General features: G+C 40.3%; 1 protein-coding gene across 3 annotated transcripts in view; it reads right to left on the reverse strand.

Annotated features, from left to right (window-relative positions):
* The window catches only part of LOC103755782 (sodium channel protein type 5 subunit alpha), a 205,952-nt gene that overhangs the window by 86,218 nt on the left and 102,844 nt on the right, over positions 1-16,890 (reverse strand). For all 3 annotated transcript variants that reach the window (XM_018089200.2, XM_025896818.2, XM_025896817.2), the window contains 4 exons: positions 14,658-14,790; positions 11,267-11,505; positions 6,281-6,454; positions 4,505-4,861 (listed from right to left, as the gene is read on the reverse strand). In XM_018089200.2, coding sequence (XP_017944689.1) covers positions 4,505-4,861; positions 6,281-6,454; positions 11,267-11,505; positions 14,658-14,790 — 903 coding nt within the window. The remainder of the gene's footprint in view (positions 1-4,504; positions 4,862-6,280; positions 6,455-11,266; positions 11,506-14,657; positions 14,791-16,890) is intronic.

The raw sequence follows: 16,890 nt of genomic DNA on the forward strand, positions 1-16,890 counted from the left end.
ACTGAGTTTAACCAAAGCAGGTCACTTCAAATCTCATCCAAACCATGCTGAGCAGCTCACGCTCATGCCAGGCACTGAAATTACCATAGGGAGACACAGGATTGGAAGGTCCTCTTGGGTCACCAAGGCAAGTCCCCTGCTGACATGTGTTGTTTTTTTCAACATCTAATCCATTTCACACACTGCTGGCTTGGGGCTGGAAAGTTCTCCCAAACAACCTCACCAGACTGATAATGAGAAGGCTCCTTTCCAGTCCCAGTAATGGTATTCACAGTGATTTACATTCCTTTGTTTGGGATGAGCAGCATCCTGTCACTTAAACTGTTCTTCCATGCCTAGCTCTGCATTGCCCTCCTCAACTTCATATTCCCATGCTGTTCTTTTCCCGGTAGACCCTCATCTTTCTTGAGGGTCATTCATCAGTGGGATGTATAGCATATGCAGCATTGCAGATCACTGTGCAATAGCATTCAGATTCTCTTTTTTCCTCTGTGATTAGTATTCCTAATATGAATTAGAATGTCATTTACTTTTTCAGTGGGTGCACTGTATTGGTACATCATAGTGGCTCAGTCAGCCAGTGATATGCACATGGGGATTTCTACACCTGAGTTTTCCTCCTAAGACTTCAGGGAGGGTAAAAGGTAGTTTTAGGGGTTATTTAATCCAATGCATTTAGATTTTTTGGGTGGTAAGATATTTTATGACTTCATACACTCCATTAACCAGATCTAACTACAAAGGCATCTCCATGCAATTATTGCAGATGTAGATGTCCATGGTGACTAATACATATACAATTTCTGCTGGTAAGCTACTTGATGATAACATAAATTCTTAAATAGGGCTGAGTGCATGACCTTACACTTTATATTTCATATTTCCATGCATCATGCATTAATTCAATAATGGTTATGCAATCCTGCCTACAGGATAGCCTCATATCCTAGAAATTGGTGATGCTTTCTACCTTTCTATTGTATTCTCAGAAAAAGGCTTTAATATTTTCCTGAATTGACAGTAGGGGGGGGAAAAGAAAGCCTAGGACTGATGCTAAAGGAGCAATTCCAGTCTTATATTTTACTTTTCAGGTAAATTCTGAAAATGTCACTTTCCTGGTTACAGACTCTACATCTTGGCAAGCTTGTGACTCCAGTAAGACAAAATCCACCATGGAAATTCAGCAGTGATTTACCAGTTGTGGTGAACTGGGGAGCAGTGGTGGATGTGCCATGGAAGTACTGGGGTGTATGTGAATCAGATAGAGGTGAGACAACGGCAGTCCAGAACTCAGCCCTGAGGGTGAGTTAATGCACTGCAGCTCTTAGCTGGGGTTAACACTGACTGATGCTTTTTGGGTGCTCTCTGTCAGACACAGCTCGATCAGAGCATGAGCAAAGACAGTGGGTACATTTCTGTGCCACATCAAGCTGTCCTTCACTTGGTGGCATTTCAGGAGAAGCTGGTAGAAAACATTTTCATCTGTGTGGCCGGCAGAAGAATAAAAGGGTGGCTTGGCCAGTGCATGTCACACACGCAGAGCGAGGTTGGAGGTTGTTCTGTCTGTGACTGAGGTGTCAGTTTTATTCATGCACGTTGTTTGCACCCATTACACACAAGTCTCCCCTGAGAAGTGGCTGATGTCATATCGACTCTGACACTGGCTGACCTGCCCGAGCAGGGGCCACCAGGAACTGCCTTGTGACCCAAATTCTCCTACATCTTCTTAATAATTCCTGTCTCAGTGATTTTCCTTATTAACCTCAATAACATAAATACACATGATATGTTAAGGCCTTTATAAAACTTAACAGTAAGCATAATTATTCAGTCAGCTATTTCAGAAGATCTTTCTTACAAATGAGGGAGAAACTTTTATTATCTGTCTGGTTTGGTTTTACCTTCTAAAACGGCTTCAATGACTCTAAACTGCCATCTGACAACAGTAGCACAGTTTTACTGTGTGAAAGAAGTTCCACAGCACATAGTTTTCCAACTATGTTGTAAAGTTTAGTTCCTTGAAGATGACTCATATATCAGTTGACCAGCAGTAAATATAGTTTCATGTGGCACTGCACACAAATTGTCCAAGACATTTTTAGGATATATGAATACAAACCAAAGACTAAAGATTTACTAAAATTCCTTTCAGCAGCTGTGCTGCTCTATAACATCATGTTGCCCAGGGTGGTTACTAACTTTCCCAGATTTTCTTCCACCATTCCTTTGAATTTATGTTAGTGAGGCTGGATAAGACCTGCAAACAGAATCACTGAACTGCCACAGAATCTGAAAGTGGTTTGTAACACTTTCATCACCAGTTTGCAGCCCTTACAGGAGTTCAAGAGCAGGTCTGCTTCATAATACTTGGCCTTCTTGTTGGGAAAGTGAGTACAGACACCACCATACGTACTCGTAGATGTGATAGAGAAAAGTATTTAGTCTAGATGAATGTGCAGATCTGCTACATCAGGGAAAATGCTGTAGGATTTCCTCTATGCCTTCAGAGACCATGGAAGCATTCAGGGTCCAGATGAGATACAGCCTCAGGATAATATTTTTTATCAGAACTGGCTCTTGAAACTCAGAGGAGGAACAAGGACCTCAGCAAGTTAAAAGAGAAACTTTGCTGGCACAGACCGCAATGGTGTTACAGGTAAAAGTTTTAGCACTCCAGTATTCTTATTTGAAAGGGCTCATGGTGCTTTTTAGACACCAGAATTTTTGGGTCTGATGATGTTCAGAAAATAAATGAAATAGTAGGTTCAACCCACCCTCACTGAAGAAAGCAAGAATTTTGCTGATGCCAGAGGAGTCAGATGACCTCCTCTCTACCTGCTAATCAACATCATGAAACCTCCATGTAACGCAGTTAACACTGGATGAGTCTCATGATTCAGAATCTGTTCTTTTTATCACCTATGAATCATTCTCTTTTTTCTTTTTTGAGTGACCCACACACAAGAATCATTTCTATTTACCGGTCTTTGCCACATCCTTACAGAACTGTGGGCTGAAAACAATAAAGCTAGCATTTTGCTTTCACCTGACTAATAACTTCAGCTTATCCATGCTAACAGAGTTTTTCAATATCTGGTTTTACATCTGGGACAGCCTTTTTCAAGCACTGAAGGTTAAATATATGTAGATAATGTTATTGCAGTCTCTGCTGAACCAGATTTCATATTTAACAGTACTTATGTACACTGATGAGTGTTAATATCTAAGGGTATCAGATGTTGCTAATTCACATCTTTTAATAATCCATGAATATTTCAAATGTTAACATTTTCCCCGGATTTTAACACATATTATTTCCAGCTTTCATTATCATACACAGAATGCATTGCTTAATGGCAGGGGGAGATTAACTTTCTGGATTTCTGGCTAAACTCTCCCAGAAGATATAATAAATAATTTTTTTCTAAATAAAGTAGCATTTTTCCCCAACTCCTCTAATCAAATTTAATTCCAAGAAAAAATTATAAAAACAGTAAGTTATGGAAAAAAACCATAAGTAATCTGCCACTTTCTGAGTAATCACAGCTTAACTTCCGATTTTTATAATAAAAAGCACCTTAAAAATATAATTTGCCCTTGCAATCAACATTTTCAGCACAAAAATAACTTCTAAAATATAAATTAATGTAAACAAAAGAGCACACTGTTTTTCTATAAACTCGTTCAAGAACTTTTTTATCCCAGCAGCTGAGAACCAAAACATCGCGTACTTAAAAGCAAAATAACCACTAAAAGCAATCAGCAGCAAAACCCCATGTTTTTTATAGCAGCATCTACTGTTAAACAACTCGCTACATAAACAGTAAGGCCATTAGAGCCACAATGTCAAAGATGCTCTGTAAGCTGAACAGCAGAAACATTTCCACAATGACTGAAAGCCAGCAAAGCGCTCCTTAAGATGTCAACAGGGAAATATAATTCAGTCTTAATAGGTTCAGAGCTTATGTAAGCCATGCTTATGGGGTAGTCTATTAAAAAAAGCAGGCAAGCCAGTGACATTACAGTAAACACAACCTGTAGCTTCCTAGAACGTGCAGGCTAAAGACATTTGAAACTCCAGTCAAAGACACTGTGCTGTCTGTAAGGTTCACGTGTTCTGGACTAAAAATGAAGGGAAATAAAATATGTCACAAAACAGTGACAGTTGAGGTGATATTCACACCTGTATAGAAAAGAGATCTTGAATCTTTTCATCCCCATGAATGGCCCAAGAAATAAAATCATTATAACCAGCCCAAGCGACTTACTTCTGGTAAAAAACTATATGTTCTAAAAAAAGCAGCAAGCCCTCATTCCCTATGACTAATGCAATGTTAGCAATTTTGTATTTGGGATAGGAACAAGTTTCTCTGGGTGACAACTTGGTTCATCAAATTAAAGTCATGGAGCGACGTGAGATTTGCCATTTCTGGGTTAAAAAATGGTACATTTTCACACACCCATCAGGAAAGGAAGAAAAAACCCCAACATCTTGAGAACTCACCACCAGGTTTCCTATCACCATGACCAACAAGAAGACAAGAAGGCACAGTGGCTGCCCAGCTACTTCCATACAGTCCCACATGGTCTCGATCCACTCTCCACACAAAATCCGGAAGATGATGAGGAACGAGTGGAAGAAATCGTTCATGTGCCACCGTGGCAAATTGCCAGTCTTGCTTATCTTCTTCACGTTGTCCAAGTAGCTTTTCCCAAAAAGCTGCATCCCTACCACGGCGAAAATAAAGACGATGATTGCCAGCACGAGCGTGAGGTTACCGAGGGCACCCACTGAGTTACCAATGATTTTAATGAGCGTGTTTAAGGTCGGCCAGGACTTCGCCAACTTGAAGACCCGCAGCTGTGAACAGAACACAAACAACAGTGTCAGTTCACAGAAGCAACAGGCATTTCAGCCAATGAATTATTAAAGTGGGCAAAACGTGAAAGATGTTAAATGCCACAGTGTGTGCGGTACAGGGTGATTTTAGCCATACTTCCTGTTAACCCCATTACGTCTATTAATAAAATATCAGCTGGGCTTCTAGGATGAGCATTAAGTGTTCCAGAGCTATGCTCTGCCTGGTTGGACAAAAAAGTTCTTAGAGGCGCATTCCTCAACTACCACGGTGGGGGTGGGATGGAAGAACAAAATACACATCTTAATATTTTCTTTCATGTTGCTTTTCCTCCTTTTCCTCCTCAAATTAAACAGCCTGGCAGGCATCTGGAGGAAGGAGTTTAGGGTTTGATCCCACAGAGAGAGAAGGAATTCCTCTGTGTTTCAGAGCAAGCCTCAGCCAGATGCTACTAGTTGTTAGCTCCCAGGGTGAAAATCACCTCTGTGCCAAGGCTCACGCAGTCTGTGCTCAACCCACGTCCCACTTAAGACCTATTTTAAGGATGTAAATGGTGCCTAGCCCTTGTGCTCTGTTTTCAAGTGAAGGTTGAATATCAGCCTTATTGAAGAGGGCTTGCTCAAAAACTGAAAGGAGACACTTAGGACAGAGATGGAAAATTTGTATTTTTGAGCAGAGCAAAGAATTTTGGAAAAAAAAAATTAATTCTTCTGCTAAATGTAACCATAAGGGCTTGTTTTCCTGGTCTTTAAAATTGTGAAGCCATATCATGGCCAGAATGATTAGCATGGACATCCTGGTACACGAAGTGCAACACAAATGTCAGGCTGGCAAGGAAAGTACTTTTCTCTTCCAAAATGTCACCAGTCTCTCATTAATAGAACACCACTATCCTGTGCCTAACAAAAGAGTTGACAGCTAAGGAGTTCCCGTGAAAGACAGGTGTTATGTTATGCTGATCAGTTCTAGAAAAAAAAAATAAATCACTCTGTGAATAATTCAAAGACACTTTCTTTTGACAACATCTAAAAGAACAGTAGCATGTTTATAACATAATTTAGGAATAACAATTTCTAAAACAACAAGTTACTGGCTCTTGCATTTCTTGGGCTATCAATTATCTGCTGACTATGCTAGCAGGTGTATGGGTATAAAACGGCAGATTTTTATTACAAATTGGAATTCAAATATTTTAAGTGTGCTACAAGTACCTGGCACAGCTAGAAGGAATCAAATTATGTTCTCATTTACCCTAATGTAAATCTGGAACAATTCCATTTATCCCTCAGCCTATAATTAGTGTCACGTACTGTTCACCAGTTTGCAGCAATTATCGGCAGATGCGTTTTTAAGAAAACAAGTAGCATTCATGTCAGACTTTATATGTAATAATATGGGTAAGAACAGAATAAGACCATTACCAGTCGAAAGGAGCGTAAAACAGACAGGTTTCCCATGCTGGACAAACCCAGTTCCATCAGGCTTAGAATGACAATTATGCTGTCAAAAATATTCCAACCTTGCTGAAAATAGTAGTAGGGGTCAAGGGCAATTACTTTGAAGACCATTTCTGCTGTGAAAATCCCAGTGAAGACCTGCAGAAAGAAAAATATGAATTCAAAGTAACCTTTTAAACATAACTCCTTGCTTGCAGAGTTTCCACTGCTGCAGGTGAACACAGTAGAAAGTCAAAAACATTTTTTACAAACAAATACTTTCTTTTTCATGGCTGATTCTTTATCACTATTACAATTTTGTCTTCTCTTTTCACAACAATACGCTGCTGTAAAGTTACAATGACATCTGACTTCAAGCTCTGGATTGGAATATACATTTCTACCTCCTTCCATCATCTGAAAAATCCCAGTGGTAAAAAAAAAGAAAGTATAAAGGTACCTTTTATAAAGGTTAAATCTATTCATATCAGTGGAGAAAGCTGAGTGAATTCAGTGCGAGTGTTAAGGGTTATTTGGGTTGCAGTGTATCTCCTGTATTATCCCTTTTTATTTTGTTATTATTATCAATAGAAGGGCAACTCACGCCTCCAGTTATTGAGGTTATTGCTGGCAGCGAAGGCGATTAGAAACTCTAATTTGAGTCCTGGTTTGTTTTGTTGTTTGGTTTTTTTTTTAAATAATCATGGCAATTTTCTTTTCACTGCATCTTGGGAACACATTGGTTATTTATGACCCAGTTCAAATGTCATATGGTGGAACTTCTAATTGGAACATTTTTCTTTAAAACAGCATATAAATATTACCTATGAGGCAGAGGGAGAGGGGGGAGGAAGGCTGCTGACAACAAATTCAGTTTTAACACATTCGTGTAAAGTATCCCAGATCTTGTCCTTTTATATGCCCTCCTTAAGTAACAGTTTAAATGCACGATGCAAAGCTACAGTCAATTTAAAATGACAAAATGTGAGGACCACATTCTTCGTATACTGTTTCATTTTCATTTCAAGTCCTAGTACAAGCTGCACAGAGCTTTGTGTTTCTGGAAAATTCTGGAATTTCTGATATTTCTGAAACAGAAATAGATATATCTGCAGAAACAGATAATTTCTGGAAATGTATTTAGTACAGTACATGGTTTTCTGTGAAACAATAAACATTTATGCATTTTTTTGGTCAAAAAAGAGGGGAGGATACAGAGCTCACGCATCACTAACATACAGTCAAGGAGAAATGTTTTCCTTACAAGCAGCTGAATATTTGCAGCACTAGCCTAGCAGAACTGATCAACTCTGAGCAACAGGGATAAGACACCCATTAAGATGGGAAAGGGAAAACTTAAGGTCATGTAATTATGACATTAAGGAATAAAAATAAATCATTATAGCCTGCATTTGAGGAATGTTTGGCTTTACTCTCTAATGCTTCTGGAATTAATTATTCCAAGTGGTCATTTTACACTATTCCTTATGTAAATTACCTTCTCTTTCTCATCAGGAAAATGATACCTTGGATTGCAGCAATACTTTGGGACATAACTTCCCATCACCGCCTCATACCAAGAACGCAACAAACAACCTGTCTCATATTTCTAACCAGCCAACAATTTCTGAGTCACGGTGGTTAGAGAAACCAAAGACTCCCACCATAATGCTCTCAATTTTCCTAGGACAGAGAACAAGACAAAACTGGATGTCTGTGAAATTGTATCCAGGGGACTGCCTTAAGAAACTACGATACCACTCTGCACGTTATGCAACCGTCTTGCTGAGAAATGACTCAGGAGGATCACTTTCTTTGCCTGAATCATTTTAATCAATAGCCTTCCGAGAAGGAAATGTCACAGCAAGGTAGCAAAATGTCTGGGCCTTCCTAGAGGCATCAGGAATCATGTATGTGTACCAGCTACAGATTTCAAACAGTGGTTGCCAAACCGCCAACACCTGGTACACGACGGCTGAGCTTGCACAAGAGGATGGATGTGGATGTGTCATATGAGAAAGCTGGAGAGAAAACAAGTAGCTTAACATCCACTGGTGCCAAATATGACACTGCTGATTTGGAGGACTTTGTCTTAAAAAAAAAAAAAATCTTTTACCTATCATTTCAGCCTTTTAGGCTTTGATATTGCATAGAGGTATTTCAGCTTCTAAAAGGAAAACAAAAATTGAGGGAATCTTGCTCTATCTGCTCTCTATCTACTAATTTTTTGGGTGGTGTGTGGGCAGATGAAGCATGTAAAAGGCACATGTGCTTGGCTGGCCTTCTGCTGACACTTAAAAATGCTGATTCCTGTAAGTGATGAATTGAAGGAGTCTGAAGGTAGCAGATACTGACTGAAGCGGATGGACAATCAGAGTGGGAGAGCTCCAGTGACTGCCAGATCCAGAGAAAGCAAATTTATGTTCCACTCTCATTCTTTCATTTCACTCAGAAGCATTTGTTCCAAGTAAAAAAATGCCAAAGACCTGTCCTCTTTAATATTTCCCCTGTTTAATGCTAGAATAATCACTTAGAGAGGGTTAGATCCAACAGGAAGGCGACAGCCAGCCAGTGTGGGGGCTGAGGGGGGGTTGGCAGTCTGCAGCTTAGGGGATGCAGTCACCTGGTAGCCTGCCCTGGGGCTGGGACTCCCTTCCCTTTCATAGGGAATTGCAAAAAATGTCAATTTTCATTAAAAATGACTTTGCAAAATCCTCCACAAAATGGAGTTACCTTTGTCTGACCTGCTCTACTCACAATCAGTCCAGTTATGCAGGGGTTTAGTAAAGCTGGTGAGGGTGAGCTGGCACAGTCTGGCTTCTCACAGACCCAACCTCAGACCTCAGAAGAAGGGGAGCCCTGAGCCATCAGCCTGTTACAAAAAATACTGGCAGGCTGTTTTGCTTACTTTACACTTTAAAATAAAGAGCAGAAATGGCTCTAGGCAACACTGAGAAACTCACAGTGAGATTTATCTTTTTTTTTTTTTTTGCAAAATTTTGCAGAAATTGCTTTGCAAAATTTCTCCTGCCAAGAAAAAAAAAAAAGAGATAAGCAAAAACAAACCATGTGTCTCTCTACAAAATTTCTCTCTTTGCTAAAAATTAGGAGTCTTGTTGGCAGGAGGAATGCCAAGGGCATTCCATGCCAAAGTTTCCCTGCCTGTAGTCTGCAAGGGAGAGCAGACACCTTGACTATCCCGACTGCCAGAGAGGGAAATGACAGCACTGCCACCTGCTTTGGTGGACACTGGGTCCAAAGAAATTTTTTTTAAAGTCATCTTAGAAGGCCACAAATTGTTGAGCAACAAGAAGGAATGTTGGCTGCAAAGTGCAGCTGGGTACAGTCCTGTGAGATGACTTTCCAAGCTGTCCTTATCTACTGCTTTCTGCAGAGGGCAAGAGAGACCCAAACAGATTTCTCCTTAGACAACAACAGAGCAAGATTTGCCAAGACACAGTAGCTGAAAAACTGGAGAATAGTCCCACAGCCTAGGAGAATAACCTCAACCTGCACAAGGAAGCCCAGAGGACCAAATAAAGAAAAAAATCTATATGTGACAGGTCACATATTCTAGAACTGATTCAAAATGTCTGATTACTGCTACTACCCACCTAAACTTGCCAGCACAGAATGCATCTCACTAAAGGCAAATATCACATCTGTAGTGTCTCTGCATATTCCCACCATGGTCGATGGTTACTACAGTCACTGGCCTCCAGGCCATAGTTCACCTTATCCTAAAGTAAATATCTTTACGGCATCACATTAATGTGGTTTAAAATTGTCCATTACTCTACACTGACTTTAAAGGGAGACAAAGGCAACTGGTACAGAGGCAGACTCCTATGCTGTAAATACCTAAAGCTAGGTGATGTGAATCCAGTTTTGAGACACCGCAGCCTTTGATTTTAGAGAAATAAAGGGGTTTTTTAATCTCTGCTGTGAGTTTCTCAAATGCAAACTTAGCAGCATCCACATTCCAGACTCTCCAGATTACTTGTGGTCCTATAGGATATCTCTGCTGCTACCACTACATTTTAGGGGCAACTCCACCACGCCATAGCTAGATGGCTTGTGCCTTTTCCAATTCAGATTCTTCTAAAATTAAAAGGATTTTAAAAGTCAAGTTTTAAAGCATTAACACAAGGTAACTTTTAAACATAACTTGGAGAAAGATGATTAAAGAAAAAGCTTCTTTTTTGTAGTAACTGCAGAATTTTAGTGGACCCCTGGGTCACAAATTGTATCATATTGCCTCTGGAAAGGCTTTTATGCTGTCCCTGCAGCTTGACTGTGGACTGTCACTCTGTTTTTCCTTGGTCTCTGCTTGCTTTGCAGCTCTGCACCCGTCTGCTTCAGCTTGCACAGTAAGAGTTTCCCCTCGAAGCATCAGCCATGCTTTGCTCCGTGTCCCCTTTGCCCCTGGGTTTGCATAGGACACAACACATGCCTCTGGAAAGGCACAGTAGGGCATACAGGGACATACAGAGAGTGTACTATAGGCCTCTTCCTTCATACACATCAACCCATGATCAAACACCACTCTATTTCCTTCCAAGATCTTGCCTTGCTTTTTTCTGTAGGTTTCTTTTTGTACTTAAAAGTCACTGTTAGTCACTAAGAACTGCTGTCTTATCACTGTTTTACCAGAAATCCCAAATAAAGCTCATTAACCTTTCTCTTAACTCATTTCCCTAAACAGATATTTATCAGGAACAGCCCAGAAACACGGCTTTAATGTTTACTAATAACATTAGAATAGGTTAGTTCGATAAAAACAGACCCTTGTTCTTCATTCAATTCTCTTCACCCCCAGAAAGAGGTGCCCGTGTGGACTTGCTTGATATGTCATAGGTAGAGCAATGCTGGCAGTGTGTCAAAACACTGGGTATTCCCAAGCCACAGCCAACACTTTGAAAAGCAGGAAATACACTCCTCAGGTAGCACTTGGAGATCAGGGTGACTTACCAAATTGCCTATGTAAAGCATGTGGTCAAACTCCTTCGTCATCTTATAATGCTCCAGGGCCATGAAGAGCGTGTTCAGCACAATGCAGAGAGTGATGGTGAGGTCAGTAAATGGGTCCATTACCACAAACTTGACAAATTTCTTGATCAAAAGCCAAAGAGGGCAGCAATCCCAAATGAGGAATTTAACAGCAAAGTGGTTCCAGCAGGGAGGACATTTCTGGTGCGATTCCTCAAGCTCTAAGTCACAAGCAGCAAAGTAACAGTCAATTCACACTGAGTTATATGACAAGAGACCACTTAAAATGACTCATAACACAGAGGAAGGCCCATGAATTACCCCAAATTTTTTTAAGGGTAAAAATATTTCTGTCCTAGCAGGTTGGCAAATTACACACTGTGGGGTTTTTGCCAGTTGACCTGCACTTAGCAGACAGTGACCTATTCTGAAAGTAATAACCTCTTTAAAAAGTGCACAAGCAAAAAGGGAGAATCACACTAAATATGTTAAGTCCAGTATTATATATAGGCTTGGATTCTTACTCAATTTTCCATTTTGCCAAGTTCAAATGGATAAGAATACACTGTCTTCCTTTAACTTAGATTGGAATATATTTTTTCATCCCAGGTCACATTTTCAAAGTATCTTAAGTAATACCTTTAAAGCAGTTAAGAGATGAAAGAGCTTAATCCAACATTTAGAGCTGATTTAAGTACTTGAGAACGAGAGTATCTCTGGCTATCAATAGAGCTTCTGTTCTTGATGTGCAATCCAAACAGGTGTTAAACATCTGATTTTTCTGAGGCCCACATACAAAACCAGGAACCTCATAAGCCCATTTGAACATGCTACTGAAACTCCCCTGTGCTTTTTAAAGATGCTTTTAAAATACTACCTATAATACAACTTTTAGATCCTCATTTTACTTGCAGACAAAAGAATTGAAATAGCTTCGTAAGTACAATTTGTGTTAAATGATGGAAAAGAAAAGCCAAAAAAGACAGTTAATAGCTGAATGATAATGATTAGTGGAATTGCCTAATGCTTTCCTTTTCTGATTCCTTTATGGGCATGGAATGCTGTATAACAGTTTTAGTCTATATAATTAGAACCTGCACTGATAACAGGAAAACTTCAGCCAAGGCTGTTATTTCCATCAGTTCATAAACAGCCTCCTCTCCCAGGGCAGGAACCATCCAGGACAAGGGGAAATGACCTCAAGCTGCGGCAGGGGAGGTTCAGTTGGGATATTAGGAAAAAATGTCTTCACTGAAATAGTGGTTAAGCACAGAAACAGGCATCCCAGGGAAGTGCTGGAATCACCATCCCTGGAAGTGTTCAAATAATGAGTAGATGTGGTACTTTGTGGGCAGGGGGTATATGGTTGGACTTGATGATCTTGGAGGTCTTTTCCAACCATAATGATTCTATGATTCTTTGTCTACTTTTTTTCATCAGGTAACAGAGCTGTGGCATTAAGTGTCTTCCAGCAAGCTTTCAGAATATCAGATTATGTCCTACATGCACAGGTTTTGCACAAACATCTGCATTGCTCTGAGATCTTTGGGAAACCAAATAGCTTCCAAGAAATAACTGTCTTTCCAGCCTCCAAACAAAAGGCTTACAGGTAAACCCTAAAATGATGAGAGAACCATCAATCTGAATGCAAAATCATAAGTTTGCTTTTTTTTTTTTTTTAAACCTGCTTCTGAAAGTAATGAAGAGTTTAAGGTGGTCACTTCCTAAAGGATATAATTTATAATTTTCCAGGTTAATCTAGAACACACCTATCTACATCCTTATTCCTCATAGTATGCCTACCCAACCCTACTTATTCCACTGTTTTTAATTTGGGGACCTTCATGATGGACACACATCAGATGAGTGACTCTTTTCTCTGAGGTTCCACTCGACACAAGCCCCTATTCAATTTCAGTGACTAACAAAATCTAGGAGTTAGGAGACCTTTGATAAGGATTGAAACAATTTTCTTCTATATAGGATCATAGAATCATTTATGTTGGAAAATACCTCTAAGGTAATTGAGTACAACCACTAATGTAGCACTGCCAAGTCCACCACTAAACCATGTCCCTGAATGTCACATGCTCTGAGTTACCCTAGACTTCATGGTCCCTATTTCTGTGGTATAAAAGAATAGAGAGTACCATCAAATAAATAAGAATTCCAGCTCAGGTCTTTTAGGCATTCTTAACACATTACAAAAAAATAGCAAATCAATCACAAAGGTAATTGCTAAAAACCCCACAGGAAACAAATAAAACCTTTGCAGACTACATTAAACACTGGAGTACACTGAAGTGATTATTTCCCTATTAAGAATACAACCCTATATTTATGTAAACATAAATATATCTTCTGGCCACAATATTGGTGCATACAACCATGGGAGAAGGTAAAAAGCTGAGGAAGAAGAAGGGCTTTGTGGTTTCATGCTGGTCTATCTCCAGGAGATATGTCCAGTTCCTGTCTGTAAGGCATCTCTTATCTAAGTCCCTCTGCCTTGCCTTGCCTTCCTATTCATCAGTCACACAGAGAATCAAGCTGCAGGAGAATCCACAACTTCCCTTGCTCCACACTGTGTTCTTGACAGACATTTTTCTGTGCTCTTAGGTGCTACCTCCTGTCTTGTCTCAATTTGCAATGCAGGAGACACAAGGAACTGCAGGAAGCCCTTTCATGCTGCATGTAAAGAGCCCAAGAATGTGAGGGCTTGCTATGAGTTGTCTTGCTATATCAATAAATTTGTGAGAGGGAAATGCAAAGTCCCTGTCTGTGGGAAGACAGAGAAGGGAAATTCTTCTGCACCTCATGGGACGACTCATGAGCAACAGAAAAATTTGTTGAGAAATATTTGCGTGGTTAAAAGGGTCCTTTGAGCACCTTTAAATTTCACGGTGGGGTTCAAGCACCCACCACACTGTTGTGTCCCTGTTGCATGAGAACTTTCCTCTCCCACAGCTTGGATGTTCTGCATGTAGCTGGTGACTGCACATGCCAGGCTTTCCATCAGCCCCAGGGAGACGAGATGTAAATATATGTACAGTCACCCAAACAATCTGGTGTTCCACTGCCCTGCACCTTGGTGAGCCCTGTGTAAACCTAATGCCACGGGGGCACAAAATCTTACCAGCTCCCATTTTGATTACACCACAAGCATTTTCTCAGGGCTTCTACAAGTCCATGGTTAAGATAGGGACTATACTGCCTTCTGTTACAGCCCTGCCTCTGTTATGGGGGTTGTAACAACTATCTTTAGTGCCTTCTTTCAAAACAACGAGGGTTTAATATCAGGGCGTTTCGCGTCACCTTTTCTCTGCCATTTAACGTGGACATGGCTTTGAGCTGGGGAGCTGAGGATGTCTCTTACCTTCCAGGGCACTGGTGATGATGCTGACAGCACTCACTGCCCTCTGCCTCTGAAAGGGCTCGTCCGAGTGGTCCACGGAGGGGCGGTGGGGCATTAAAAGCTGTTTCTTGCTCGCCTCGTCCGAGGGAGAGGTCTGTGTAAAGGAACACATTGGATCAGCAGAGTAAAACCAAGGCAGACAGAGAGTAGCAATTTCAAAACTGCCTAAGCGCTATTTTTCCCATCTGAAGAGCCCAAAGCTCACTGACTTGTCACTGACATGCTGATGGGGTACAGCTTTTGAAAATGGCACTTTGAGCAATTTTGGAAACGTTGTTCTGCCCTTTACCTTCCTGTAAACTGTGGGTGAAAATAAAGGAACACTTCTGATGCCAGAGAAATATCAGTGCTGCTTTACCATGCTCTTTGCTTGTGAAAAAAGCCCTGCTTAATTACATTAATTATTCCATTATTTCTGAAATGTGTTAACTGTTTAATTATACAGCTAGAAGAGGAAAAGGGCATGAGTAACAGCTCTATTACAGATCTCTGATATCATACCAAGCAAACTGACTCCTCAACACATGTTTTTTCTTGTTCTGAAACACTGCCAAGTCTCAGGAACATATTGTCATTCTAGTGATCTTTGGTGTTATGGACTCCGAAGCTACATAATTAGGGGAGAAATTTAGCTTCATTTTTCTCAGGAAAAAGAAAATAACCTAACTTTCTTGTTCTCATGCTTCTCAAGGAAAAGATTAAAAAAAATCCTAAAGAAATCAAATACCAGGAAAACAAAACTCCCAAACTGTCTTTGCTTAATGTCTCATTTTAAATTAGTTTTGCACTTTTTGTAGGCTTGGGTTTTTGATGTCAGACAGAAGCACAGTAAAGCCGCAGACACACATTGTATTAAATACTTTATATTGTCAGCTCACAGGAGCAAGATATTAAGACTTTTATTATTACGAGCTCCCACTTCATATAGAGACAAATCCCACTTGGTTTACTCCTCCAGATCTCACACAGGTGGAAGGAAAAGTGGTGGTTGAAGTGTAAGGATCTGGGAAAGCCAGGCTCAACGTCATTCTCTGTCACAGACCTTCTGGTTGAGACACTCAGTTTCCCAAAATAAATATTTAAAGCCTCTGCCCTGCTCCTCCAAGCACACAGGCTGTGAGGTCCGAGATACTGTGTAAGCAAGACAGATGTAGAAGATGGATCCTGATGGCTCTTGCAATACTGCTCAGGGAAATGTGGAAGGAGAAGAAATTCCTACAAAGGTGAGAGTCCCCAGTTTATACAGACGTCAGAGTAGCTGATTTTGCTTCTCCATAGTCAAATGAGCTACAGGAATCTGATCCAATATTCTGGATCTTCTCATCACTTGGGTCTGAATTGGCCCTAACCACCCTCATCAGAACCCAAGATGCCAACTGAGATGTACCATGTGCAGTGGCTCTACAGCTGCTCCCAGCACATGTACCCAGAGGGATTCAGGATCCCTCCTCTTCACCATTTCTGTAGCAAAACTGCTCTTCAAGAAAGGCACTTCCGTGGGAACGGCAGGAAAAAAGTGCTGAAGCTCTACAAGTTGTCTTTCTGCAGTGTGACCTCTTCAGGGTAGGGGACATCCCCTTATCAGATGATTGCAAAGGGCAAAGATGCTTTGCCACAGGTTGACACCGAAAACAATAAGCAGGATGCTGGTCCCAGGCCACTTCAAAGTACTGCAGTTAAAAATACCAATCACTGCAAGGCTAGAGAAGGGTAAGGACTTTCAAAGTAAGCACTTAAAACATTAGCAGGGCCAGGAAAGCAGTAATGTTTCAAAATGGTTTTGGTTGTTTTTTTTTTTCTTTTTTTCCCTAAAATGTCGTTTGTTGTTTTTGGTTTTTTGTTTGGTTGTTTGTTGTTTTTTTTTACAATTAACTCATTGTTCATTGAGTTACTGACAAAGTCATCTCAAAAGGGAAGTTATAATCAGAAACTTTTCCAAGAGAGTCCTAGTTGTACACAACATAAAAAGAAAACGCCCTATCCTTGGCTCAGGAGCCAGGGAAACCAGGAATGGTATTTCAGATGCATTAGTTTGCTTGATTCCCTTCACCTCAAAAAAAAAAATCCAATAAAAAGCAAAGAAACAACAAATGTTTTATTAATGAAGAAAGCATCTACAAAATTGCATAATCATTCACAGTAGTTTGGAATACATAACAAATACATGGTACCAAAAAGAAATAACTAGACAAGG

This window comes from Manacus vitellinus, unplaced genomic scaffold, assembly GCF_001715985.3.
Source record: "Manacus vitellinus isolate BGI_N305 unplaced genomic scaffold, ASM171598v3 scaffold_12_pilon, whole genome shotgun sequence".
Lineage (NCBI taxonomy): Eukaryota > Metazoa > Chordata > Aves > Passeriformes > Pipridae > Manacus > Manacus vitellinus.